Consider the following 26,852-nt stretch of genomic DNA (forward strand, 5'->3'; position numbering starts at 1 on the left):
ACAGATGACTATTGTTCCCAGGGGGTCTGATGTGTTTGCCCCATTTTTCCTTATTCCCTCTCCCTGGGCCTGAGATTGTTGCTGATGTAGCTGTAAATTACACCACTTGCGTTTATGTTTGTGTCTGCATTGATGGAAACGTGTGTGCAAGAGAGCCCTTATTTAGCAGAAAATGAGGGAATTACAACAAATTGTGTGCTGAAACAGTAACAGCAGCTGCACATTCAACTCTTCTTTGGCATTTGACAGCATTGAGGACGAGATCACCTGCGATAAAATTCACAGTCCCGTGTTGAAGAACAGAAAACATTTTTGCACATTTGCTTCCTGACAACTCATTTGTCATGCTTTGACAAGTTTTTTTTTTCTTGTTAAAAGACAATGGAATTATTGTCAAAAAACATTAGTCACAACATACTAATATGGGAAAAAGATGCAAGTTTTTTTGTTTTTATTTATTTAATTCGTGTTTCTTTACCTATTTGTTAGTATTCAATTTGGATTTTGTTTAAGAGAACAAACATGTGGATTCTAAAGGTTTAATAATTTGATCAAGACCTAAAAAATTACTTTAGCAAAAAAAATTAGATTTTTTTTAAAAGTGTTATTTTGTATGCTTTATTTTTTTCCTGAGGAAAGAAGGAACATGAAATCAGAGAAATGTAACAATTAAAAAGCATAAGACCTAACAAAAAATGGGTAAAACCTTTCCCATGTTGATAAAATCTAACCTCTTACATAGTATACTGCTGTTGCTGAACTCTTTTCAGACTGGATCTTTCAGGATCCAGTCTCTGGTTTGCCTTCATCCAGCTTTCAGTATCAGTGGGATACCAGGAATGCTTAGACCGAATTAACTTGCTGCAATATTTGCAGCCGTTAAACTAGGAATTAATGGGTCGTGTGTGTAACATTAAAGATGGGGCTTTAAAGCTTCCCCATGTATCGTTGCTTTGGAACGTAAAATCCATTAAAGCAGAAACATCTAAGCGCACATACAAAGACAGAAATATACGTCCTGGCAGCTTGATTCCAATTTCTTTCCCTCAGGTGTGCAACACATGAAAAGAAGTGGGAGAATGTGAGCAAGATGCAAAGGATGAGTGAAAGAATGAATGAAAGAGAGAAAAAAGGAGGAATAAAAACAAGGGAGCACACGTTTTATTTTTATGGAAACAAAATCCCAGCAAGAGATAAATAAAGACAGTCGGCAAGAGAAAGGTCTGTAGGATTGTGGGACAGCCAAGGACCGGTGGAATGAGACGACATCCTCTGTTGCCATGACAACTGCCTCCTTGTGAGCCATCACTCGGTCCCATGCTTGTTCGCCCACATAGAGGAGAATCACACAAACACACACGAGCCTTCACTCAACAGGACAACACGTAAACATGCCCCGAAACTCCCACACTGGCTGGAAACTTACCCATCCGCCCACCTCCCGCCTCCTCATCTTCCCTCTCGCTCTGCAGCCGTCCATCCATGGAGTCTGCATCCAACACATCAGCCATGTGCGTCACTGTGGTTCCAGTCAAAAGTTGTGCTTGTCACATGATACTCTGAGGTTTCCCCTTTTTATGTCTTAACACAAAGACATATTGTCGCAGCTGTTTCTTTATTTTTTAATGTGATGGGAGACGCAGTGAGAAACAAGAAGGGACTTGTTGGTATGCAGCGTCTGCAGCGCCAGATATGTATTACCAGATAGTGCTGCTAGGCACAGTCGCAGCTGCTCAGCCTAGTCCGCAGTCACTGATTCCAAAAGTACAAATTCGCACTCTGCATTTCAAGTGAATAACAGAAAAGATGACCAGCTAAATGCATCTGCATAAACCTGGGAGGATACAGCACGGATACACACAAACACACAGAAATACACAAGGTCACATCACTGCAGAGATTCTGTGTGGACTAGGTTTTCTATGGATGCGTAAGAGGCTGAGCGTACTGCTGACCAATATCCCGTGTTGCCTTTTCCCTGCCAAGGCAAAGTGTGCCAGGAAACACACTCCCACAACCTCACAATGACACATGCTGTTGGTTCTACGATAAGATCTGTCCTAGGGACAAACGCACTGCAGAGGCAATTAACTTCCCAAGCAGAGAGAGACTTGATATAAAGACAGAGCAATTAGATTTTTACTGAATTACTCCGACAAGTCCTCCCTCGGTTTTCTGGAGTGGAAAGAGGACTGAACGTACACATTAGAAAAGTGTGATTGTGTGATGATGTGATAGGTAAACATCCAGGTCGTTTCTACAGATGGCAGTGCAGCATCAGACATACAGAATAAAATTGCTTCATCAAAAAAGACCAAGCAACAGCAGAAGACGGTGGAAGACAGCAGAGGGGTGAAATTCAATGTGAGTTGTGCAATCGGAAGAAAAAAAAAACCTTGCAAGATATGAGCCTATCTTAAAATATATTTGACTCCGCACTGCCCTCAGTTTGAGGATGAATTCATCCTAGGCGTTTTTGTCCTCCAGAGAATAATGCACAGCAGGTATTTGGATGACAGGATAAGATGCATTATGCATATCTTCAAAATTCACTCACCAATGTCCTTGAATGTTTTCCTTTCTAGTGTTTGCAAGTTGCAAGGTCAATGTTTTCCCAGCAAGTACTGTGAGAAACCCAGAGATCGCCCTAAGATGTCAGTAATCCTCAGTGGTAACGTACACACAAATCTGTGGGACAACATAAGCATCGCTTCTACCTGACTTTGATCTTGGAAGAGCCTTCGGTGAAAGTAGAGGAAGGGAAGGGTTGTGAGGAAGCCTTGGGAATCAGCATTAACCCAAGGTTCATGTCCCCTCTAACTCTGCAATGTTGATATTTGAGCCTTAGTCTTGACTTCTTGCCACAGAGACAGTGTTTGTAAATTGAAAAGTTGTTGGAAAATTATCAGAAAAAGTAGACCTTCTTGGAAGAATGTGAACGTGACAGTACGAGAATGTACACTTTTTTAACTGGTTTACGTACCAGTCAAAAATTCTGACTTTGGAAAACATTTTAAATAATGGCACTTTTTTCATATCAACGAAAGAAAACGTCTTGCTATCACTCTGTTGAGGAGATAACACACAATTCATTTTTCAGTCTCATCTGGTTAGAGTGGCAGCTAAGATTCTTTGAAGTCAATATTCTGTATGATTCAAGATTAAAAATGAGCTTAGCAGAATAAAGACTTGGCATGGAGATTTTTTTTCCCATGATAAATATTGAGATCTGAATTGTTTGCTTGTTGTGTCATTAAATCAATCAGTTTGCCCTGAAGAAAGGTTTAATGACCTCTGGCTCTCTGCCTGGCAGGCTCCATCATCATCTAAAAAACTGACTTGAGCATCAGAAACATGCTTTCAATTGATGCACAAAGAAAATGTTGAAATCTTCACCTCCGTCCTCATGTCTGCCTTTTGCACTGGTCATTTTTGTAATATGCAGCCCAATATCATCGGTGATATAAGAAACTTGCAGATCTTTTGAAGCACAATCTTACATAGCTCTTCATATAAAGAGTCACAGGGAAGGATAATGTTATATTTGATTACTCAAATCACACTATTTACTGATTTGCTTTTACCTTCTCCACAATTTAGATAAAGTTGACCAAGACCAACTAATAAGAGCAGCGACTATTGTTGTTTTAAGCAACTATCAGTCGTTTAAGAAAGGATGAAAAGAATAGATCTTTCATGAGACAGATATGCTGAGTCATATATAACAAAATTTGAAGTAATTCAAAAGTCGCATAAGTATGAATGTAAAAGGGTCAGTTTGTTTGTGACAGGGATCTAGTAGTCTTTTCTTAAAGGCAAGAATTTAGACGTTTCCACAAAAACAGGCAGAAAGAAACTGGTATGTGTATAACCCTACTAACACACCATGGCTCATGCATCTTCAATAACCTTACTTCATTTCATTAACAAAAACATCCTATTGAGAACAGAATATAGAATGTCATTTTACTTAATTCCCTTTCTATGACTTTTTACTGAGGTCACAGAAAAAATAAGTTGAAAATTACTTTTTCCTTGGATGAAAACATCAGCAATTTTGTCTTCGCATACTGATGTGGACTAATCATAAGTTTCACAAGCAGGTGAGTAACACTACAAGCCCATCGAGCTAAAGGAACAACACACTAAAAACTCACAAACATACAGGCCTATATGCAGGCCTCTTCCGCTAGCTTTTTAAAACATTTATTTACAGATCAAACTTGACACCAACCACTGCACAAATAATTGTGTTCACAACACACTATGATCATTGTTGTTGGAAAAATGCTCCAGTAATTGCATCCTACAAGAATTTGAAGGTTCATTACATCCATGATGATGATGATTTATCATCATCATCATCATCATCATCATCATCATCATCATCATCACCATCATCATCATCAACAACATAACAGAAATTTACAGCTTTCCTGTAATCGGATTGCTGTCACAACTGTCCGATCTGCAACACTCAGACCATTCTCTCCGAACCAGCCCCTGACTTTTTCAGCCAGACATAACTATTCTAAGTCATGTGAGAAGTAAATACTCTCCAGCAAGTGTCATCAAGAAGATAGCAGATACCTAATCTATTTGAGCAGGCTCCCTTTTAATGTGGAGGAGTCCACATTAGAATCCTCTGGGACTCTGTCAAAAGTCGAACATGCTGATCCTGTCCTCAAAGACGAGCCAGACGCCATTCAGAGGGAGCTCATCTAAAAACAAATCTAAAAACAAATCTTAAAGTGTAATCACTGTCAGGTGTGCATGTGTGTATGTATGAGGGAGAATAACTGATGATGAGTTTGTCCTTAATCACGAACCAACTCAAAATTCTGCTTATATTTTTCAATATGAAAAAGCTTGAGGGTTATTTTTTTCATTTTTATTTTTCATGTGTATGTGTCTCATTTTTTTTCTCTTCATGACTGATAGTCTCCTCACTTTGTTGCCCCCACAAAGTGCAGTTTATCATTTCCTAAAACAAGCAGTCAGTTATGCAACAGGGGAAACTGTCCTCTGCTCTCCTGTTGTAGAATTATAAAGGCAACCAGACCTATTATAATGTTTACCTCAGCAAGACAGTACATGTAGAATGAAGATACATCAATAATTTATGTTTCTCAAATTAACAGGTAGAATATCCACTTATCTTCTGTACCCAATTCTGTAGCCGATTGCAGGGCTGGTGCCAACTTCGAAGTATGACATTAAGTTTAAAAAACAAGGAAAAACTAAGTGACACCAGTTTAAGAACAACAGTAACACTCTTCAGTTACAGAAGTCTTCAAAAGAGCTTTAAAACGCTCCCAGAGACAAAGGCACTAGGTTTTCATGTACTCTGAGCACTGTTTCATAAACAATTTTAAAGAGAAGTCTAACTATGAACTGCAATTCATAGGAAGTGTTTGAAGGTGCTAAGACAGTTCCTGAAAAACAGGCAAGTTTTCCCAGCATACTTTGTAGATGAAAATATTCACTAGTGCTGTAGCCTCATTAGGCTTAATGAGGGTTACAGATTATAACATATGCAGGAATGAGCACTCTGCAATCAGTTTTAAAACCGACTGAGCAATGGTACACAGCTTTGAGGTGGCTCAAAGACAAAAAATTAAGCTGAATCAGAACTGCATTATGCAACATAACAGTGACCCAAAACTACCAGTAAAACCAGCAATGATTTATTGAGAATTAAGAAAATTAAAAGTTTTGGGCATATTCAAAGCCCAGAACTCAAAAAGCACCTTTTTGAGATGCTTTTCATTGATTCCAAACACATGCATTGCACATTTGGTGATTCTGTATCGAGATTAAGAATTCTGTAGTCCCTTTGAAGGCTAAATGCACCGCAAATGCTTAACCACAGTCTCAGCCTGAGGGCTACGTTAAACTTATTCTTAATATCCCTCTAATGGCAAATGTTGGCACTGAAAGTGTTCACAATTACGCGTTCTGTATTTTCCAAAAGACACAAAGAAAAACAAGTGGGCGCACAGCAGCATTTATACACACACATTTATCGATCAAAGCTCAAGATGCAGACGCTATTTTCATTCGTCCTGCTAAGTGTCTCCAGGCTCCTGCTATCGATTCTCTTTTACTGCGTATTCATTTCAGAGGCAGGGAAAACCTGCCACAGCCTCCCCTTTCAACACTACTCTCCAAATTTATCGACTGTGTAGTAAGTCTCGTTCTAGCCTCAGTCTGTATTTATACTGCAGCTGGTTTATCGAAATGGTTATAATATTTCATTATTCAGATGGATGTATTTAACTATCGTTGAATTTTATCTCAAGGGTGAATCTGTTGAGGAAAGTGTTCATGCTTTTTTTTTTTTAACCCTTTATGAATAATAATTTAAAAAACTCTTAACCTATATACAACCTCATCTTTTTTTTTTTTTTTAATGAAATTTATTCGAACATGATACAAATATAAAAATAAAATAGTGCACAGTAACAAGAAGTGCATAAGAAAGAAGAGAAATACAGATTTTTTGTTTCAGTTGACATATCATGCTCAAAATGGGGTAGAAAGAAGTGAGAACTTATAAACTCTTACCCCTAAACACTTGAGACTGTAGAATCCTACTGTCATTAAAAAAATCAAAATCAAAGTGTCAGTCAGAAGTAACAGTTACTAATATTTACCTATTCATTTTCCCATTTTTATACTGGTTTGTCTTTCTTAACCCTTACACCAAATTATCTGCAATTCACACCTTATTGCTTTCTATTACACGTATGTGTATCTATTGAAAATTACCTCTTTGTACTTTCTTTTGAATTGCATTAAACTGTTGCTTTGTTTTAAATCTAAATGTAACTTATTCCATAACTTTACACCTGTAATTGAAATACAGAAGCTTTTCCTTGTTGTTCTGAATTTGCGGATCTTGAAGTTTGAGTGACCCCTCAAGTTATACCCCCCTTCTCTTTCAGAAAACGTGCTCTGTATGTGCTCAGGTAACAGCTGTTTAGATATTTTGAACATAATTGAGCCATTTTAAATTCTACAAGTTCGTCGAATTTGAGAATTCTGGATTTTATGAAGAGCAGATTCGTATGGTCATAATAACCGACATTATGGATGATTCTAATGGCTCTTTTCTGTAGGACGGTTACCGGATGTAAAGAGCTCTTGTAATTAACTCCCCACACTTCACAGCAATATGATAGGTATGGTAAAATCAGGGAGTTATATAGAATATGAAGTGATTTAGCATTCAATACATGTCTAGCTCTAGCCAATATGGATATACTTCTACTGAGTTTACTCTGTAAATGTTTAATATGAGGTTTCCAACTGATTTTGTCATCTATTATTAAACCGAGGAACTTATTAGCAAAAACCCTTTGTAGAGTTACGTCCTCTATTTGAACTTGGATTTCAGTATTTTTATAACAGTTCCCAAAGACCATGATTTTCATCTTGTCCAAATTTAGGGATAATTTGTTATGGTCAAACCATATCTTTAACTTACTAATCTCTGAAGTGACTGTTGAGAGAAGACGTTCTAAATTGTCGCCAGAGGCTAGAATATTTGTGTCATCAGCGAATAAGATAAATTTTAATACATTGGACACTTTACTGATATCATTTATATAAAGATTAAATAAAACTGGTCCCAATACTGATCCTTGTGGTACTCCACAGACAGTCTCCTGCCAATCAGATTCCACCTCTCCCAATTTCACAAATTGTTTCCGGCTCTTTAAGTAACTCCTCATCCAGTCAGAAATACTCCCCTAATTCCATAGCGTTCTAATTTTTTAAGTAAGATTTCATGATTTAATGTATCGAAAGCTTTCTTTAGATCTATAAATATCCCTACTGCCAGTTTTTTACTATCTGTTGCGTTGGTTATTTCTTCTATTAAGTCAGTTACGGCCAGTGATTTGACCGGTTTGCTCTGAATCCATATTGACTGCTGATAAGTAGTGAATGTTTTTCTATGAATTGTTCCAGTCTTTTCTTACATAGTTTTTCCAGGATTTTAGAAAATTGTGGGAGAAGAGACACAGGCCTGTAGTTAGTGAAGAGGTGTTTGTCGCCAGTTTTATACATTGGTTTGACCTTAGCTATTTTCATTTTGTTGGGAAATAATCCTGTTTGAAATGATAAATTGCAATATAAGTTAGTGGTTTAGAGATACCTTTAATTACTATTTTAATAGTTTTCATGTCCAGATCATCACAGTCAGTGGAAGTCTTATTTTTACCGTTATTCACAATGTTTATGATTTCTTCTTCTTGTACAGGGCTGAGATATGAGGAGCTGGGATTATTCTCAATTAGATATTGCTGAGTATTAGTAGTGGAAATAAAAACTGGATGAATGTAAAATAATGTTTATATTTTATTACTTAGTGCTGGAAGAGGTAAAGAAACAGGGTAAAAATGTCATCCTGAAATCATGTGCAGTATATTCACTTCTTATTCTGTGTTACTGAGAAGTCTTGTGATCATGTCCCTTGTTGGTGTTGCTCCATCACTCGTTTTCCCTTTTACACGCCAACACAAAAAAACCAAGAAAAAGGGACAGAGTATGTACAAAGAGTAACTGTTTCTCTGCTGGTAGTGGGTTGCCTTAGAGACCAAAAAAGAGTGATATGAATCTGTAAACTGCTCTGATGATTGGTGTATGTTTTTCTTTCTTTTTGTCTGTGTGGGTGTTCAGAAGAGGGTTTTGACTAAGATGACAGCAGAGGAAAATCCCCACACAACTCTAGCCTTTGCCTAACCTTGCTGTCCAATTACATTCACACTGTGATTGATCAAAAATGGGGACATCAATGTCAAAAAATGTCTCATCCAGTCACTAATGACTAATAATCAACAGGCATGGCAAACTGTACAGCCGTGTCTAATTGACTCTAATATTTTACCTAACAAGAAGAGAAGCAAACCACAAAGTTAAATCAAGCACAAAATGCAGAGGGAGATCTGGTAATTAGTGTCTGTAGCTATTTCAATCTAAAAGCCTGAAAGCGCTTTTCTAATTAGTCATCAGTAATAATAAAGTCTACTTAAAGTTTTTGGGAGGGATAAAATGAAAGAAGAGACAGATTTAAGTAAGCGTATTTTCCTGAATGCAGTCCTGTCCTAAGCTAAGGGCAGGTCAATAAAGAACAAATAGTCTCTGTGGAATCTGGGAATATAGAGGGGGGAGGATTGTTATTTTTTTTAAACGTTATTCGTGGATACACTGTATAACAACAGCGTGAAACATTTGTCATGCCTCAAGAAAAACCAATACAGATCAATACAGATATATATAATACAGTATTCAAGAAAAAGCTAAGGGGCTTCGGTTCCCAACAGGACATTCAAAGAAGGACAGATTTTAATTGTAATAGCTATTTTTAGTGAGTTTTATATCACTCTTTGATATAAAACTGAACTTCATTGTAAAATGCAGAAGATTAAGTTGAGCTTTATTCAATTTATTTTATTTGTAACTGGCTTTATGACCCTGTCCCTATATTTTGAAATATTTTAGTTTAATAACTTTTTTATTAAATAACCCCGTTTTAGACAAACTCAGAACTCAAAATGAAATGTGGCAATAAACACAGGAAAAGATAAATGGTTCCTCCCTTAAATATAAAAAAAAGATAGGATATTCTCATAAAGGGATTGGTGCAAACATTAGCGTTAGCTTTTCATTTTAAACGGGTAGGATATTCTGAAGAAGGAAGTGATATTTTTGTGGTTTTGTCGTGTATATAAATTGTTCTAATGCTAAGCTAAGCATAACACTTAAGCTTCCACTTCAAAGTCCAGTCACTCAAAGATTGTTATTGTTCAGTAGGAAAATCTGCGACCGTCATGTTTACAAACAGAAAACTATAGCGGGTTGTGTTAATTGTAAATAAATTAACATTATTATCATTACAGTAGCTACTCCTAGTATCTGCTCTAAGCTATTTTCTCAGCAATTGCCGACTTCTTCAGCCTGCCAGTGCGAACCGCTGTTGCATATGGTGCTCAGTGCCCTCTGACAATGTATGAATATCTAGCAATTCATACATTGTGAGATATAATAGATTATTACTCTAGTTTCTCGCTGGAAGTAACCTTTAACATAAAAAATAAAATGGGGGGGCTACTATTTTCATGCCTTGTTCTCTGTCATAGTGCCTCACATTTCTCAACAAAAAACTTTATTGAGGGCAAACAGTAAAGGGGTTGAATCCAAACGCCGTTTGGATTTCTGCTTATAGCAATTTGCATGATTTCTATTTATGTTGGAAGAGAAATTAGAAATTAAAAAGTTCAATCCAGCAAAGTTTTATTTCGTGTGAACAGCTTGATAATTACAAATACATCTTCAGTTCTACCATCTGTCTTAGCTTGTTGTATATACTATATACATAAGTATTTGCATCTGAAAGTTACAACCATTTCACCGTGGGAAAGGCATTTTATGTAAAACCATCAAATACAGATAACAGTTTTTGATGTAGCACAGATCGCTTTATCACACAGAACTTTACATATTTCCTTATAATAATGCTTGAAAGTATGTCTCTGTGAGAAAAACATAAAAAGTGCAACATCAGTGCACTTATAAATAAAGTGACGACTATCTGTTGAAAACATTAAATAGATGCGTTGGGAAAAGCATTTTAGTTACATTCATTTAATATGCTATACAAGGCATTGCTGGTGCCACCATTTCTGCTGGAACATGGATAAAAAAGACATAAACCAAATGAAAAGATTACTGTGTAAGGATGCTGGCTTTTGTGCACTTTGAAGTAATTTTGCTTTTGCTAGATGGTGAAAATTGTCCCACATTTTAATGGATAGGAAAAATAGATGAAGAGAAAACGAGGGTGGAAGGAGGGAGAGCAGAAGAGAGTCACCACAGTCTGCATGAAATGATTGGCTCCACAGATCTTTAGAACAAATATCCTGTGATTTACCGAAACCTCACTGGGCATCTGCTTGTTAAATGTGTCACCATGATAACCAAAGAGTTCGTGCCAATGCTTGAAGACACTCCGGGGGTGACCCTGCCTCTGACAAGTGGACACAGCTGCAGCTATCTGTCTTTTTCAGCCGATCCAGATCATGAGCCAACTGGCTCTCTGTCACCCCGCCACACTCCCCCAGGAACCCAGACAAGAAAAGAGTTGGTACCAGTATCCTCCACCTGCAAAGACAGTCCACATGCATACAGGTTTGTGTGAAACTACTCTCAAAACAGGGACATCCCACAGCTGAATGTTTTTATTACTGAGATCGAAAGCAAGAGGAGCAAGTCCCGCCTTTATCCTTCTCTAACTGAGGGGTGATCGTGTCGGGAACTTCTGATTGCAGCATGTCATTTTCGTTCGCGATGATGTGTTTCACCAAGCAGTTCGCTGCCTCATCGATGTTGATATTCTCCTGAAAACAACATGGAAAAGAGACAGCGATGTGAGGGAAAACAACAACAATGTGGTTTACAAAGTGATGGCTACAGGGAGACGACTAATTGTTATCGTGAGGCTATGAACGATTCACAGATTGTAAATCTTTACAGAAAGCAAGCTAATGAATGAGAGGGCTGACAGAGAGCCAGTTAGCAGCAATAATACATAAAACAATCTGACCTTTCCATTCTGTAAGTGATCTGTTTGCAAACTCATCCATTTACACGTGACCGTAAAAATAAACAAGTGAAGCAAAAACAAAAAGATGTAACAGGTATGTGAAGGAAAAGGTTATTTTATGTTAACTGAATTGTGCATTGGCTTCCTTAAGGTTACAATACCCTGAAAAATGATTTGCCCCCTTTTGTCACATTGGAATGCACTCATTTGTTCTGTGCTATGCTATATTATCCTATGTTGTACAACACACTGCTACATTATTCAGTGAGATATACTACACAATGTCACAGAATGCTACCCTACTCTATACAGTACTGTACTCAGAAATATCCCAACAATACCACTGAAAACATAACAAGTGAAATAAAAAGACAAGGTTAATTCAGGTGCTCTCCTGCATGCTTGTGTGCTACATTACTGAAATATTTACTGTAATTAATATGCAATATTGCCAATTTCAAAACCATCCCAATGATTAATTTTAGCATTTCAATATAAAATGTTTGATTAATAATTATGAAGGTGATTTAAGCATAGAATTAAGCATGTGTTAGCCATTATAATCATTCAGATAAAGTCATACCGATGTAATTAAACATTACTGTAATGAGTGGCTTAAATTTCAAGCTTAATAAATACTTTTGTAATGAAAATACTCAAGTACAAAGTTGGCAAAATTCAAACCAGAGATGGGAATATAATTTTGACCCTGAACTCATGATGGTTCACTGCTTGCACCATCATGAGTTTGGATCATCATGAGCTGCCATGCACTCAGGCAGCTGATTGCATCCCTGCAATCCATGCACAACATCTCTGTTGTCCACTCAGACTTTACATCCATGGACCATTAATTCTTGGTCCATGAATTCAAGGTCCAATAAGAACAGATCAGACACAGCAATACATGTTCAGATTTTTCTGACAAAACCATTGACTTGCAGACATATAGACTGGTCATAGACCGGTAATATTTATACTGACTTTCTGTCAATGTTTGCTTGGACTTTATTCTCCATGCTAATGTGAATTTTTCCTTTTCCCAAGTTATGTGTCATATTATTGGCCTTTCATTTTTAGCATATTACACATATTTCAAAGGTTCCACATCAGGTTTGGTCACTTATAATTTTGCGTTAAAATGTATTTGCATGAGACAAATTTTGGACAGTCAGAAAGTAGATAGTACTCATATGTTATTAATCAAACTTAATTTCTGCATGACTGACTCACAAAATGTGAAACTACTGCTTCACAGTTTGTGTAGCCGCTAGAGAATAGAGCTAATGTATTCCAACTGCATTCGTGGACAACCCTTTCTGGAAGACAAAGCACCTGATGCAAGTGCAGCTGACCTGGAAAAACACATATGTAGTGTTTGCTGAGAGTCTCTGTGGAAAAGGAGCGTTGCACCATTACTGAGGATTTATTCAAATACAAATAGAAGACTAAAAGTCTGTGAAGTTCAGCTCATCCCATTTTGAATGTGTTGTTTTAGTGGTGTCCTCACAAGATAATTGGTTGTTGGGTCAGAGTCAAGGATGTCAGCTGCCTCTTCAGGACATTTTTATAAAACAGTCCTTGAAACAGGGGCTGCAACCACTGAGCCCGCCTTTAATGTTTCTGCGTGTACACACGTCTCTGTTTCTCTCACCTTAGCAGAGGTCTCGAACCATCCAACGAAGCCGTTCTCCTGGCAGAACTGCTCCATCTTTATTCCATTGTTGGTCAGTACTTCCCGACCCTGGTCACATTTGTTAGCCAGAAGCACAGTGGCTACATTTTTCCCATTGGATAGTGTGAGCTTGGAATCCAAGTCCTCCTTCCATTTGGTGACGGCCTCGAAGGAGGCTGGCCGAGTCACATCAAAGACGATGAAGGCGCCCATAGCTTCACGGTAATACACGCGGGTCATGTTACCAAACCTCTCCTGACCTGAAAAAATACACACATAGACACAAAAAGAGAGGAAAGAGTGATGAGATCAGAGATGAGAGAATAGACTAAACTTCTAAGCGTTTTCATACAGCAGTTGGGCAAATTCATGCAATAATTCATTCATAGCTCTTTTCTACTCAGTACGGTTAGAAAAGCTCCGTCTTCATTCCATTATTGGTCAGTACTTCCCGACCAATAATGGAAGCCTCAAACGGGTGAAGAAGAAAAGATTGGTGGTTCATTTGATGAGTCCTGCCGTGGTGTATCTGACATGAACAGGTGGATAAAAGCACAGTATTAGCTAGAGAACAGCTGGCAGCATGTCAGTTTAACTCAAGGACAAATCAGACAAGCAGGTTGTCTTCAAAGCACTTCCCTACGCTGTTAAGTTCAATAGTGCTGATTCAAAGCAGAAAGTTGCACCTTAAGTTACAGGAGACCTTGGTGTCACACTTTTTGGTGATAACCACTTTTTAAATGAGTGAGGAATTTAATATATTATTAGTCTTTTAAGAGTCCAAGTGTCTGTCCAAAAATAGAGACTATATTACCTAACGATCTCTTATAATAACCACAAAAAATGTATACAGTTGTTACAATAATTATTTTCATTGAGATATTTATAAAAGGATAAGATGAGGTGCAAAATGAGAAAAATACAAATCAAAGTTTTAACAATAACATTAAGGTTTAAAAAAAGCAGTTTTAAAAACTACGTGCATATATAAGTATTAATTAAAGTAGAAATCAAAACATGTCTTGTGGACAACGCAAATTAAAATAATCATCTGAAGATGGAATCTGGAGGTTTATTTCCAAAGGGTTATAAAGAAGAAAACGGCCAACAGATTTTTTTAGAGAATATTAATGAACTTTTGAAAAAAAAAAAAAAACACATTTCAGGTGGGATAAACAAAACTTATACTTTGTGTTTTAAAGCCAAGCTCCAAATTCTTAATGCATTTGCATCACTTTGAAAGACATAAACTTATCTGATTTTATTTTACATGCCAGAGAAACTAGCTTTGCCATCCTATGAGCCCCAATATTTTGAAAGATGGCCGACCAAAATAGCACAGTCAAAGCTGTTTATCCTGGGAAAATACACAGAAACAGCGAGTGATTCATCATGCCACTGACTGGAGAAACTGAAGTTTATCATCAACCACAAAACCTTTTCCCACAAAGGGAAAGCCTTCTGATGTGACAGCTACATTTTCAGTTTTAAATTATGATTTTAAGAACAGATTTATGAACAGTGCATATTATTTAAAAAAAAGCTTTATGTTCCAAACTGAATGGGGAAACAATGCACAACAAATGAGGTTTTCCCACCTCTGGAAACCTTCATACGACTTTGCAATTCTTCCTCTGAAGGAGAAGGTTTTCAGTTCATAATGAAAGCTCTCTGTACACGAAATCTTGGGCCTCAAATCTCCCTCACGAGTCTGAACCACATGACTGCTTGCGCTTACTGGAGAGAGCAAACAGGAGGGGAGAAAGCAGCAGGTCAGAGGATTCTTCTAAACCTCAGCCGACACTCATGTGATATTGGAACCGTTGTAGCCTTCAGGTTTGTCATCATGCCCACTGGCGTTCAATCGCAAATGAAAAGAGGCTGAATTATTACTCATTTCTGTGGGCAACAAAAGTGTGAAAATATTATAAACTCTATCAGGATGTATGAATAGCGTTGCTGTAAGAACAGTCATCGCCAGTCGACCGTCTAAATATCAACATGCTTCCGTTTCACGGTGAAGCAACTACGATGTGATGGCAAAAATGAGCATGTAGCAATGCACTGGCTGATCCCACATGAAGAATTATCACGTTTTTCTTCTGCCTACATATATATGTGGACTTCATGAATCACAACTCTGTGTTTTAAAGAAGCTGCAAGGTAGAATGATTTACTCAGATCAGTTTCTACATTTCAGTTTTTATGTCTGTTTTAAGCTAAGGTTATTCTGATGCACAAATGTTTTTTTTAAAAATAGCTTTATATGTCTTTTACATCATATTTTCTTACTAAACATGTATAAAAATGAAATAAAAAATGGAAAACTCATCTGAAACGCAGCTGACTGATAATTCTCTTTTTTTCGTTATTATTATCTTTCTGACTGCTTGCATCTAATTCCATCAGAATGCCGCCCTGGGTGGTGAGCCACATCATCCATATTAACAGCTGTCACTGTCCTGAAGACCTAGCATGTGTTGAACCTGAACTGAAGAGCCTCCTTCATTAAAATCACTTGAAATGTTGTTTTTTTATGACATGAAATGTTTCTCGTCAAATGCATGCTTAAAAATTGACTCTAGAGTCATTTGATTTATGTGAGGCCTTCACCAAAATATATATATATATATATATATATATATATATATATATATATATATATATATATATATATATATATATATATATATATATATATATGATATAGTGAGATATAGTGCCCATAAAGCAGGTTCACTTAGTTGCTGGTGGAGATACAGACAAAATTAAAGTCATGCTTCAAACGCAACAACTTTTTTTTTTCCAGAGATAAAAAGATGACTTGTTCCTCAGTGTGCAGCTTCTCCTCCACCACATTTTAATAGTTAGTTTGTTAAAAGCCAAGTTGAGACGTTAAAACAAGTTTGACTCCTGCTGGCCTCCACTGGGTGTTCCTCCCGTTCCGCATACTTTGTGCGTAAAAGCGGGCACCGTACCTGCGATGTCCCACAGCTGCAGTCGCACCGTCTCCTGGTCCCAGCTGAGGACTTTGAGGGCGAAGTCCACTCCGATGGTGGCGCGGTAGTTGGGGCTGAAGTTGTGATGCACATACCGCTTGATGATGCTGGTCTTCCCGACCCCGAGGTCTCCTATAACGAGAATCTTGTAGAGGTGCTCCTTGTGGTGGTTATTTTGCATGGCGACCGAGGAGGGCGAGAGCTCAGCATGAATCCACCGTAATGGAGAGGACTCGGAATATGGCAAATAAATAAATAAAATAAAACACTCAGGGAAGAATGCAGAGACAAACGCGGAGAATGAAAGGAGGAGGTAAGGTAGTAAACGCCCTGGCCCCTCGGAGAGAAGTGGAAACGTATGGACCTTGTGACTGAGGAAGGGCCGCTGCTGCTGCTGCTGCTGGCGCTGCTGCTGCTGCCTGGGAGTGACCCTTTCCACTACACTAGAAACACGCAAAACCGGGATTTACGGAAGTCCTCCTGGATGATCGAGGATAAACGATTATCTCCACACGAAACAGGGTGGGAAAAGTACCAAGAGCATTTCCACAAGTTAAAGTAGCAAGCGAAACAATTGAATTCAAAAGTAAACAGATTAGATGTCTTGACCTTTAGGATTCTGGTTTTGTATTGTACTGTAAAAAAATATGATCATTGTTATTCCGGTTTTCAATTATGCTCCACTCTGTGTTGGTTTGTAAATAGATTATGCAAAAACGTTATGGCTGCAACGTGACAAAATGGAAAAAAAACAAAAACAAAAACAAAACAAAACCAAGGAGTTAGTATGTAAACTGCATTCCTTTATCACCTTTTGCAAGTTAAAACCCAAAAGCGTATGACATAATAAATCAATTAATTACAGTGGTTAGCATGGAACTGTAACTTCATCTAATTAAGTTCCCTTCAGGATTTTGGCAATGAAATAGCTTCAAAAACAAGCCCATCAAAAAACAAGAATCACCAAAACCCAAACAAAAAAAAAGTTACACGTCAAGGGTATAATGATCAGTCAAGCACAGGGTTATATACTATAAAATACATGTGAACTCTCTTAAATCCCTGAATGCTAGTGAACTCTGAATGCTAGTGAACTCTACCCAGTTTGAATGAGGAGAAGCAGATAAAACTCTCAGACATCTTGTTGTTAAATGCACTCTCCCACATCAGTCAAAATTAGCTTCTTGAAAGTGCCTGCACTGATTACTAAAGCATGTGAAAAATGCATACATAACAGTTTTCTTTGTCTTATCCTTTTTAAAAATAAACACATCAGAACTTCAAAGCTTTTTTTTTACTTGCGCATACGACTAAAAGGAAAGGTATTAAAAAGGAGAAAGTAATGGATCCCCACTGCACTGATCACAGAATATTTACTTGCTTTTTTGCCTTTTACCAAATTTGTGCTTAAACTGATCAACATAAAGCCCTTGCAAAAACAATTAGTGGCAAATCACTTAAAAGGATTTCTAAACAAAGTCAAGCATTTTACTTCAACCGAACAAAAACAAACATATCAATACAAAAAAAAGGACAAAATAAACACATATTGTTTTTTGCAAAGTGATGCATCCCTTTATTTTGAGAAATTATCTTTGCATGCTCCACGGGGAGCAATCCACCGTGAAACATGGCAGCAATGATGTCAAATTGGAAGCAAGGACAAAAGACACATCGATTCTCTGCAATGCTTTCCTGAGACAGAGAAAAAAGTCCTGTGCCGGACAACTGACAAAACACACACTGATAAATCATTTCCCTTTTAAATGTTCAATGTAGAATTTACAATCCGTTACAGGACAATCAATCCATTCTGGCTTGTGTTGGCAGTAACAGCATGGATTTAGGAACAGCATAAAAATTAGCAAACATAATTGGAGAAAAGGAGGAACACTGGATTAAAAAAATAATAATAATAATCACATTCAACATCAAGATACAAATCTGCTCTATCCATGTCATTAAAATCTAGAATAAGAAGACATAAGGTAAGAGTGTGTGGTGAAACTTTTAAGAATGATACGAATCAAATACAGTGGTTGTATTTTTCAGTTTTTTATACATCCATGTTTCAATATCAGTTTAATTTATTCATAGGTATCAATCTTATAGTTTTAGACTTCAGTAAGCATTTCAGATTTTGAAAACTGGTGGACAATCCTACCCTTTTCAGTTTCAGTATTTTTAAAACTCTAAAAACACTAAAAGGAAGTAGCAAGGAAATGTTTCCATTAAAACTTCAATCAGTGACTTTTCATGCATTTATGCATGTGCTGGGTCAATCTTTTTATACATCCATGTTTCAATATCAGTTTAATCAGTACAAGGAAGCCGGACCACAGCGTTCCATGTGATCAATTGCAGTTTCATATTTTTAAGTCAAGATTGAAACTAAAGACATTCCATTTATAGAAATTGTGATCAAGGCACTCATTTGTTTTGATTTTGAATTAAAAGCATCTACAATTTGGGGATGGGGTTAGCTGCGACTGCGATGCTCTCGATAGCGCACTCGTCGCTTCCCCGGCGAATTCGGAAGTAGCCGTCCTCGCCCCATTGGGCACCCCAGCTGTTCTTCACAATCCAGTACTTCTGTCCGGTCTTATGGCAGCGGCCGTAGCCCACCAGCAGCACTGCGTGGTTGGTCAGCTCGAAGGGATTGATGGAGTCTGCAAGGCCCGTGTGGTGGTAGATGCCTCCTTTGTAGTTCATGAAGTCAGGGTACACCTGTAGACAAACACTAATCAATAGTAGTTCACCTTTTTCTACCATTTTGTTGTGTTGTATGAGGTTAATGTTATCTTTTTGTTTAGGTTAATATCAAAGTCCACAGTCATGCCTATTTTAAAATGAAACTTTTGGCATAGATCGCCTTTCAAAAGTTTATTTATAGTAAGACCTCCATCTTGCAGAGACACACGTAATGCATTTTGCAGCAGAGCTAAGATTTGCATCTGAACATCAGACATTAAGCAGCTGTCGTACCTCCAAAGCAACACCTATCGGTCCATTCTTGACCAGTTCCAACATCATGGCCGTCTCACTGCAGCCACCGTAGAATCCGCCTACGTATCCATACTCTGCGGTGTACATTCGACCGCAGTTTGCAGGCACGCCACAGGGAGTGTCCTTTGCCGTGTACGGAAAGCAAGACTCATCCACAATGCCAAAATCCTGTACATATTTCCCAATCAGGTAAGGGAAGCCCCCATCGCAACCTTACAAGGGTGAAAAAAGTAGAAATCTTTAAGTAAATAAAACACTTTTTAAATGTTTGCTTATCTCACAATAGACTGCAGATATTACTCTACCAACAGAAAAATCTGCTTTAGCAGAAAATGTTTTCATTTGTATTGGAAATAATGTCAATCGTTTAGAGCATGAGTTTACCTTGCGAGTATTCAGAGCAGGAGACCACTTGTTGAGGACTAAAGACAGGGCCATCGCTGTTGTTGGTGAGGATCCGAACCCGAGCTTCCAGCATTCCCATGGTGGCGAAGGAGTAGCAGCTGCCGCAGGATGCTTAACCACAACAAAGATGGAGAGAAAACACTGCTATGAGAAACAACATGGAACAGTGAAAAGGCAGCTTTTTAAAAGACGCTTTGTCCCTTTACATGCAATAGTTGACAACATATAATATATAAAATATAATAACAATAATAAAGTATTTTTTGGACTAAATTCAGCGCTGAATGTTTTTCAATAGTCTTTCCCACAATATACTTAAGGCAAGTGTGTTGTGGCGATGGGTGCATGCCAATAGAATGAGGCAGTCACAGAGAACAGATTAAATAAAGTTTGTATACATGAGTCAGGCGTTAGGTCGCTAATAAAATGATCTAAGGAACCAATTAGGAAAGGAGCAGACGCCACAGGGATGTGCTGGGCGATTTAATTGCAGTAATGATTCAGGGTGAGACAGTAGAGAGTATATTTGGGACTAAAGACTTCAGCTTATTAGTAGCAACAAAGTAAAACAGACTTTCGTTTTGAACCAAAGGTTCGAAAAGTTCTGCAGTTTATGAGAAGACTCGAAGCAAGAACAAAAAGAAATAAAAAATCCATTTAACCTACAAGATAGAGCGTTACAGAGGGTTCATAGAACATGATAAAATTTTGATTAGATAAAAATCACAAATATGTTTCTTTTTTCAATATGTCAATACTGTCTTTTAGTCCAGAGCCGTCACATTACAGGAAACACATCCATGTGTCTCTAATCTGTTATCAGCAGGGCGTGCTCATCATAAGACCGTTTCATATTCCTCCTGATTGCTGCTCAAACTGATGTGATTGATTCGGATTTGGTCACAGATTCCTCTGTGTTCTTTTACCTCTTTGACAAGTGTCACATTCAGACTTTTATTTCCTCAGGCAGAGGAGATTTTCAAAGAGGCCCATCTTCCAGTGATGCACACAGGCACAGCCTATAGATCACACACTTAGACATCTGTGTGGCTGTTTTTTTTTATGATGCTTTGCAGAACAAAGAGATTCTTCAAGCGATGAAATTCCTGGAAAGTTCTAAACAGTTGCCCTTCAAATCCAGATCATTGTAGAGATAAATTATTTACAAAGCAAGTTAACCCCGAGGTGAAGCGCTGTCAGGAGTTGGGTAGAGAGAAGGATTTTCAGACCGTAGATTTTTCAAGCAGAGCTCACAACAGCTAACAAGAAAAAGAGGAAGAAGAATGCTTTATAAAAACAGAGCAGCAGGGATTCAGTAGATTTCAAGCTCGATTATGCAGGAACATTTCTCATCCATCTCATTATAGATATATCTACAAGGTAAAACGCTTCTTCTCGAACTGTTAATGCTCAATGTTTTCGTGTTGATGTAAATGCTTCATATCTGAAATCCCCCTATCTTACTTAAAAGACAGGGGGAACAGAAGGGAAGAGAATTTAGTCAATACTTTGATCAGAAAGAGCAACTGTTTTTACTAAACGAGTTATCACTGGGCTGCGTAAAGTCCTCAGGAGAACATTGCAGAATGTTCTTTTTAGCAACCCTGCTGCAACATGCAATTTCTCTTCTCCAGCTGGAAACACTTCACCGAAGTATCTGCTCATTTAAAAGACACAGCAAAGCAGGAAATAAATGTCTCATGTAATTTGTTCAGATAACTAAAGCGCAAGAACTTTAGATCACATTTGGTATGTAGCTACGTCAAACTTTCTGTGAAAAACTGGACTCGACTCATGCAATAAAAGTAAAATAAGCTCCATAGCCCTCCACAGTACCTTGAAGGGCTATTCCATTGAAGCACCTTGGATTTCTCTAGATGCTTAAACCCCACCCTATAGAGGCTCTCTCAGACACTCGAAGCACTCTGCTTCTGCAATCTCTCCACTCACACTCAGCAGTGTGCAGAAAACAGGAAGAGAGCAGCAAGCAGACCCAGAAGGGCAAAGAGGAAAGGAGGCAAAGCGAGTGGTGAAATGATTCTGAGTGGAAACTATTACTGGCAGCTGTCAAACGTAAACCTGCATCTGATCCGTCCGGCCATTCTAATATTAGTGCTAAAAATTTTAAGTTCCTTTGAATTAAAACAAAAAGATTTGAGTTTCTCACTTAGACTAGGTTAAAAAAAGTTAGATTTAAAACTTCATAAAAATATATATATAATTTTAAAAAGGAAATGAATTGATCAAAAGAGCACCTTTTCAAAATTATTATATGACTGTAATGAAAGGTCACCTTGATTTCTCACAGGGCTAACAAAGTTGACGCCATCAACGTTTCTCCAGTCCCAGTGATCGGGGAGGGCTGCCGCCATCTTGGCTAAACCAGCTTCCACAGGAGCAGGGCGAACACGTCTGAAGAAGACATCAAGACGCAGTTTTAAAGGGGAAAACCTGCGCCACACGTCTGTGGCAAGCCAACGGCAATTCAATCAACAAAGATCATCATAAATTGATGTTATTTAGCAGGAAATCAGATTTATACATTGTCTATCACGCAAAAAGGATGAAATGAGGAATGGACCAAAGCGCTCACACAGGGATACGAGAGGCAGGGCCGCCTGCTCTGTAATGCAGCTCCCGCAAAGTGTACATCTCATGCTCAGGATACGCCACAGCCTTCCAGGAGCTCTGAACGGTGTTGATTAAATCAATGAAGTCCCCGTTGTTTTTATACGGCTTCGGGATCAGTCTGGGGAAAGAGTAATGAAAGAGCTGATGCAGATTTTATCCACGGAAACAAACTTCAGAAAAAGCAATCACTTTGAGGACATACTGGACATTTCACTGGACAGAAAATCTACAATTAAATTAAAAAACATAACATATAGGATCCATTTAGGCTTGTCTCTCATATTAAAATAACATTCTAGCAGATATTCATCATTTTCAGTAAGCCCACAGTTCTGTAGTAAGTGTTATTGATATCCTGTAATACTCTAATCCCTACCATATTGTTTCTTTACTAGCTATAAGCGGACAATCATCTAAATTACCAGAAATAAAGACTTTCAAATGTCATTTTGAGTGCAATTGAGAATGCATGTGAGAAAAAGATGGCAAGAAAAAATTCAGTTAGAAGAACAAAAGAATGTAGACATTTTACTAAACTTTCTGCAAACAAAACTCTTTCCTTGAATCATGTTATCACAGAAAGCAGTTTCATGTGACCAGAAACTGTATGCTCAGGCTTTCATAGCAAAAGTCAGATAGCTAGATAAGGTTTCCTCACACTCACGAGGGGTACTACTGAAGTAGAGAAAATCTAATATGAAGCAGAAATGTAAGAATTGCACATTAGTTCTTTTCATATTCCTCTGGATCCCTTGATCACCAGTTCAAGTTCCTATCGTTTGTACTTTGCCAAAATAGTCCCAACTGTTCGTAATTTAGGTACCCGCTGCTGAAGACCGGCTTAGAATCTGCTCTGGGCGGCACAGGCGTCACCCTCTTGCCCACAAAACAGGCCCAGTTGCGCCCCAGCACATCGTGGACCCATCCTGGCAGGGTTTGGTCACAGTAGCTGGTCACCTTGGAGCCTTCCTGGGTGTACTGCAAGAGTCAGCAGACAAATTAGGACTTCTAGTCTTATACACACAAACACACGCTATATTTTTCTGAAAAAAATATAACACTTTTCAAGGTCAATTATTTACAGTAACTTCTTTAAATGATGTTCTTTATATGCAAACTCAGTGCCAGTAACAACTTCACATATACTCAAAAATTGGGCTTTTTGTGAAGCATTTAAGAAGCAGCAAACTTCTTAAAATAATTTTATACATAACATGGTGCAAAACTTTGACTTTATTAAAAATGTTGCATATATATGTATATGAATTTACTTAAATTAGATGGTTTGCTGCTACAAACCCTACTTTTAAACAAGGTCTATATATTTTTCATTTTCTAGGGTAAATCTTGCAGTTTTATTCACTTGATTTATCTACTTCAAAACCAGTTTATGTGTTTCGGATCAACCTGCCTTAAGGATAGTTTTCTCATCTTTCAAAAACCGTTAGCTCACATGAAAGGAAATTAGATACAACATTCAAAACAGTTTTATGGTCAGAGAAGCCAAAGATTAAGTTACTTGGCCACAATGATAAGAAAGCAAAGAACATTAAAGCTCTCTGGAATGGTAGAAGCAGTGTCATGCTGAGGCTACAGTTGGTTGCCAGCGTTGGTGCTGTACCATAAAATTTATAAGAACAATATAAGAAGAAAACCCATCAAACTGGGTTAAGAACTCATAAAGCAGGCTAACATTAAACCTTCAGAATAGCTACAGACCTCAAGTCTTCTGAAACTTTCTGGACTATGCTAAATGCCAGGTACATGACTGGACCCACTAAATTTAAAAGAGCTCTGTTGTGTCTCCAAATCCACCATGATGATAGTGACAAATATTTGTGAAAGTATTGTATGTACATGTGTGAGAATGTATAAAAATTGCAACCCTAGCTGGATAAGATAAAATGCACAGTAAATGTTTGCGCATTTAAATAGTCACTGAAGTTGTTGCGTATGCCTTTAACCCAAAAAGAATGACTCATAATTAATTGAAAACCCACAATCAGGTCTATGACAAGAATGCATGTATGTTCTGAACACTTGTTACTGGCACTGATGAAGAGTTAAAAAAAAACAAAAACCCAATCAGGTGTTTACTGAGTCAGAGGTTCCAGAAGACAGTATGATACCAAAAAACTTGCAAGTCATAACAAATAATGAGGAAGTTAAATCAGAACAGAGGCTGGAAAATAAAATGGCTGGGAAACTTCCCAAATTTCAATGTCATGTGAGTGACAGGAAAATAGCACATGACCAGGGACTTAACTTTAACTCTACTGCTTTTTACACCGTCCACCAATCTTTACACACTATCAGAGTGCATGAAAATAGGAAATGAGAAAGGGTGAAAGCACAGAGAGTTAAAAATAAAATATTCAACAGCAAAGCCAACAAATTCCATTTACCAGTATCTAAATGACAGATTTGACTATGAGTGAATCAGCAGAGCAAAACATGCACTATCAGATGTGTTTGATTATTAAAGCTAAAATGCTGAATTTGTTTCACTGTTACCTTGAAAAAGGCAAACCATTTGTAGCCACCGAGCACCACCTCAAAGCCCTGGTTGTAGATGAGGGTGAAGAAGCCCGTGGTTCCCAGCTCATTTGTGGCGATGGACAGTTTCTCCAGGGTCACAGTCACTGTGCTCTCACCTGTGGCTGAAGAGAAAACATGAAATCACATGACTTCATAACAATCTAGATAACCTCTCAACTATCAGAGCGTCTAATATAGTTTCAATATTTCATTTTCTGTCTTATTACTGAATCATAACAATCATAAGCAAAGAAATGTAACACTGAGCCAACAGCTTATAATGACACATTCAGCTTTCTTGATCTGAAAAAGGCCTCAATGTGTCACATGATGTCAAAAATCAATCAAGTGCTATTTCCTTCTTAGCTTCTTACCCTCAACAGAGCAGTTGACGGTCTTGTCGTGTCCCCCTTTGGACACCTGGAACACCCATGTCCCCAGCAGGTCTTCATAGGTGCAGTTAGCCGGTGTGTCCCCCAACGACCCCTCCACCCAAAGCAGGGTCACACACACGAGAACAGCGCTGAACCTCATGTTCACTCGCTGCCAGCTCACCTGCACAGACAAACACTGGGAAACCCACGCAGGTGTAAAGACAACAGCGCTCACCCTGACTGTCAGGCACCTGTCCTGCTATTCTGCCCCTTTTCACGGGCAGCAAGTGGCGTAAACTCAAAGTTTACCCTCAATTTAACTTGTTCCGTCAAGATGGTTCGCTACAGCTCGCGTCACAATACGCATGCGCGGCAAACGGCTTCCTGTGGATCCCAGATGCTACGTGAAACCCAAAATGCTAACTTCTGTTTCATACTTTATAGATACTTCATTGATAAATAGCCTGAGTAAACTCTGTGTAAACTCAATAATGACCTTGTGAGTGCAAGACATCATACACTCACGGTAACCAAGACGCAATAAAACCCAATCAATCACATTTCCTACCAAAATAAACGCGCATGACAGCAATCCTCTTGCTGCCGTGTGTTCTTCGTTTCTTCTTCCCCTTTTTAGTTTCGCTTTAACCAGAGTGGTTTTACGTAGTCATATGACCGCTGACGCTGCTTGAGGAAACAAACAGGAAAGGTATTGTGAAGTATACCTTTTCTGTTTGATCAAAGGTAATCAATGTGTGACCTCAGTTACAGACACAAATTAATCAGCCATTTACAAACACAGTTGTTCTGCATCGCAGAGAATAACAGATTCAGCAACAGCATTTTCATGATGCACTTCATCATTTTAGTTATGTAACACTTTTGTTATTTAGATTGTGCAAGGTCTGCATTTTAATGAAAAGCTTCTTTTCTAAAAGACTTTTCACAATATTTTCTATTGTCTATTTTTTTTTATTCCAATTTAATTTCACTATGCAATGAAGGAAATATGGACACTGGCTAGAAAGATCAATATTGATAGTTTTAGACCCAAAGGAATATTGTTCATAGTATATGTTAATTGAATTAACCCTCTGATGTGTGAGTGACTGACTATACAGTCTTCTGTGACCCGGGTTTTTTGACCCGGGTTACAATCAATGTTTTTTGGGGGAGCGTTTTTTTTTTTTTTTTTTTTTTTGCTTCTTTTGTCATTTTGATTCAAAATTATGTTTTGTATCATACTTTGTACTGTGTTTTATTTTCACACAACAATAATTTCATGTTTGAAATATTTTCATTTTTCACTTAAGCATTTTCAGAACAATCTGTAGAACGTTTTTGACAATTTGTTGAACATTTTTAAAACAAAATGGCAACAACAGCAATTTTACAACAGCATTGATGAAATGTCAATAATTGACGATGTCAATATCCATTATGTGGATGTGTGGACATGGGGGAGAGCAAAAGAGCATGTTTATTGAAACTGGGTGGCTAACCAAGCTAGCTAACATTACTGTCTATATTCTTTTATGCTATGTGTATCATGCATGTGAGTGTATGTGTGTGTGTGCATCTATCCATCAATCTTCTTCTGTTTGTCCGGGGTAAGG

At 37.9% G+C, this 26,852-nt stretch overlaps 2 protein-coding genes across 2 annotated transcripts; both read right to left on the bottom strand.

The window, feature by feature from the left end:
* Positions 1-10,295: 10,295 nt before the first annotated feature.
* Positions 10,296-16,753, bottom strand: rab38a (RAB38a, member RAS oncogene family). Its single transcript, XM_055028361.1, has 4 exons — positions 16,262-16,753; positions 13,263-13,543; positions 11,251-11,402; positions 10,296-11,166 (listed from the first exon to the last, which is right to left on the bottom strand). The coding sequence occupies exons 1-4, from the start codon at positions 16,461-16,463 to the stop codon at positions 10,971-10,973; spliced, it is 831 nt and encodes a 276-aa protein (XP_054884336.1). The 5' UTR covers positions 16,464-16,753; the 3' UTR covers positions 10,296-10,970.
* A 1,078-nt stretch (positions 16,754-17,831) lies between these two features.
* On the bottom strand, positions 17,832-25,581 carry ctsc (cathepsin C). The gene is made up of 8 exons (XM_055028971.1): positions 25,237-25,581; positions 24,839-24,984; positions 23,148-23,302; positions 22,287-22,442; positions 21,987-22,105; positions 19,673-19,804; positions 19,268-19,500; positions 17,832-19,009 (listed from the first exon to the last, which is right to left on the bottom strand). The coding sequence occupies exons 1-8, from the start codon at positions 25,394-25,396 to the stop codon at positions 18,743-18,745; spliced, it is 1,368 nt and encodes a 455-aa protein (XP_054884946.1). The 5' UTR covers positions 25,397-25,581; the 3' UTR covers positions 17,832-18,742.
* Between the last annotated feature and the right edge of the window lie 1,271 nt (positions 25,582-26,852).

The sequence above is a fragment of the Poeciliopsis prolifica genome, unplaced genomic scaffold, assembly GCF_027474105.1.
Source record: "Poeciliopsis prolifica strain line A6 unplaced genomic scaffold, Auburn_PproV2 SCAFFOLD004, whole genome shotgun sequence".
Classification (NCBI taxonomy): Eukaryota; Metazoa; Chordata; class Actinopteri; order Cyprinodontiformes; family Poeciliidae; genus Poeciliopsis; species Poeciliopsis prolifica.

Bases quoted from the DNA above. Each gene is read 5' to 3' on its own strand.
- rab38a (XM_055028361.1), bottom strand. From the start codon at position 16,463: ATGCAAAATAACCACCACAAGGAGCACCTCTACAAGATTCTCGTTATA. The intron at 11,403-13,262 runs GTGAGAGAAACA...TGTTGTTTTCAG, and splicing joins GGTTCGAGACCTCTGCTAAG to GAGAATATCAACATCGATGA. The intron at 11,167-11,250 runs GTAATAAAAACA...CTGTCTTTGCAG, and splicing joins TCCTCTTGCTTTCGATCTCA to GTGGAGGATACTGGTACCAA.
- ctsc (XM_055028971.1), bottom strand. From the start codon at position 25,396: ATGAGGTTCAGCGCTGTTCTCGTGTGTGTGACCCTGCTTTGGGTGGAG. The intron at 24,985-25,236 runs GTAAGAAGCTAA...TTTTCTCTTCAG, and splicing joins CGTCAACTGCTCTGTTGAGG to CCACAGGTGAGAGCACAGTG. The intron at 19,805-21,986 runs GTGACCTTTCAT...GTTGTGGTTAAG, and splicing joins TAGCCCTGTGAGAAATCAAG to CATCCTGCGGCAGCTGCTAC.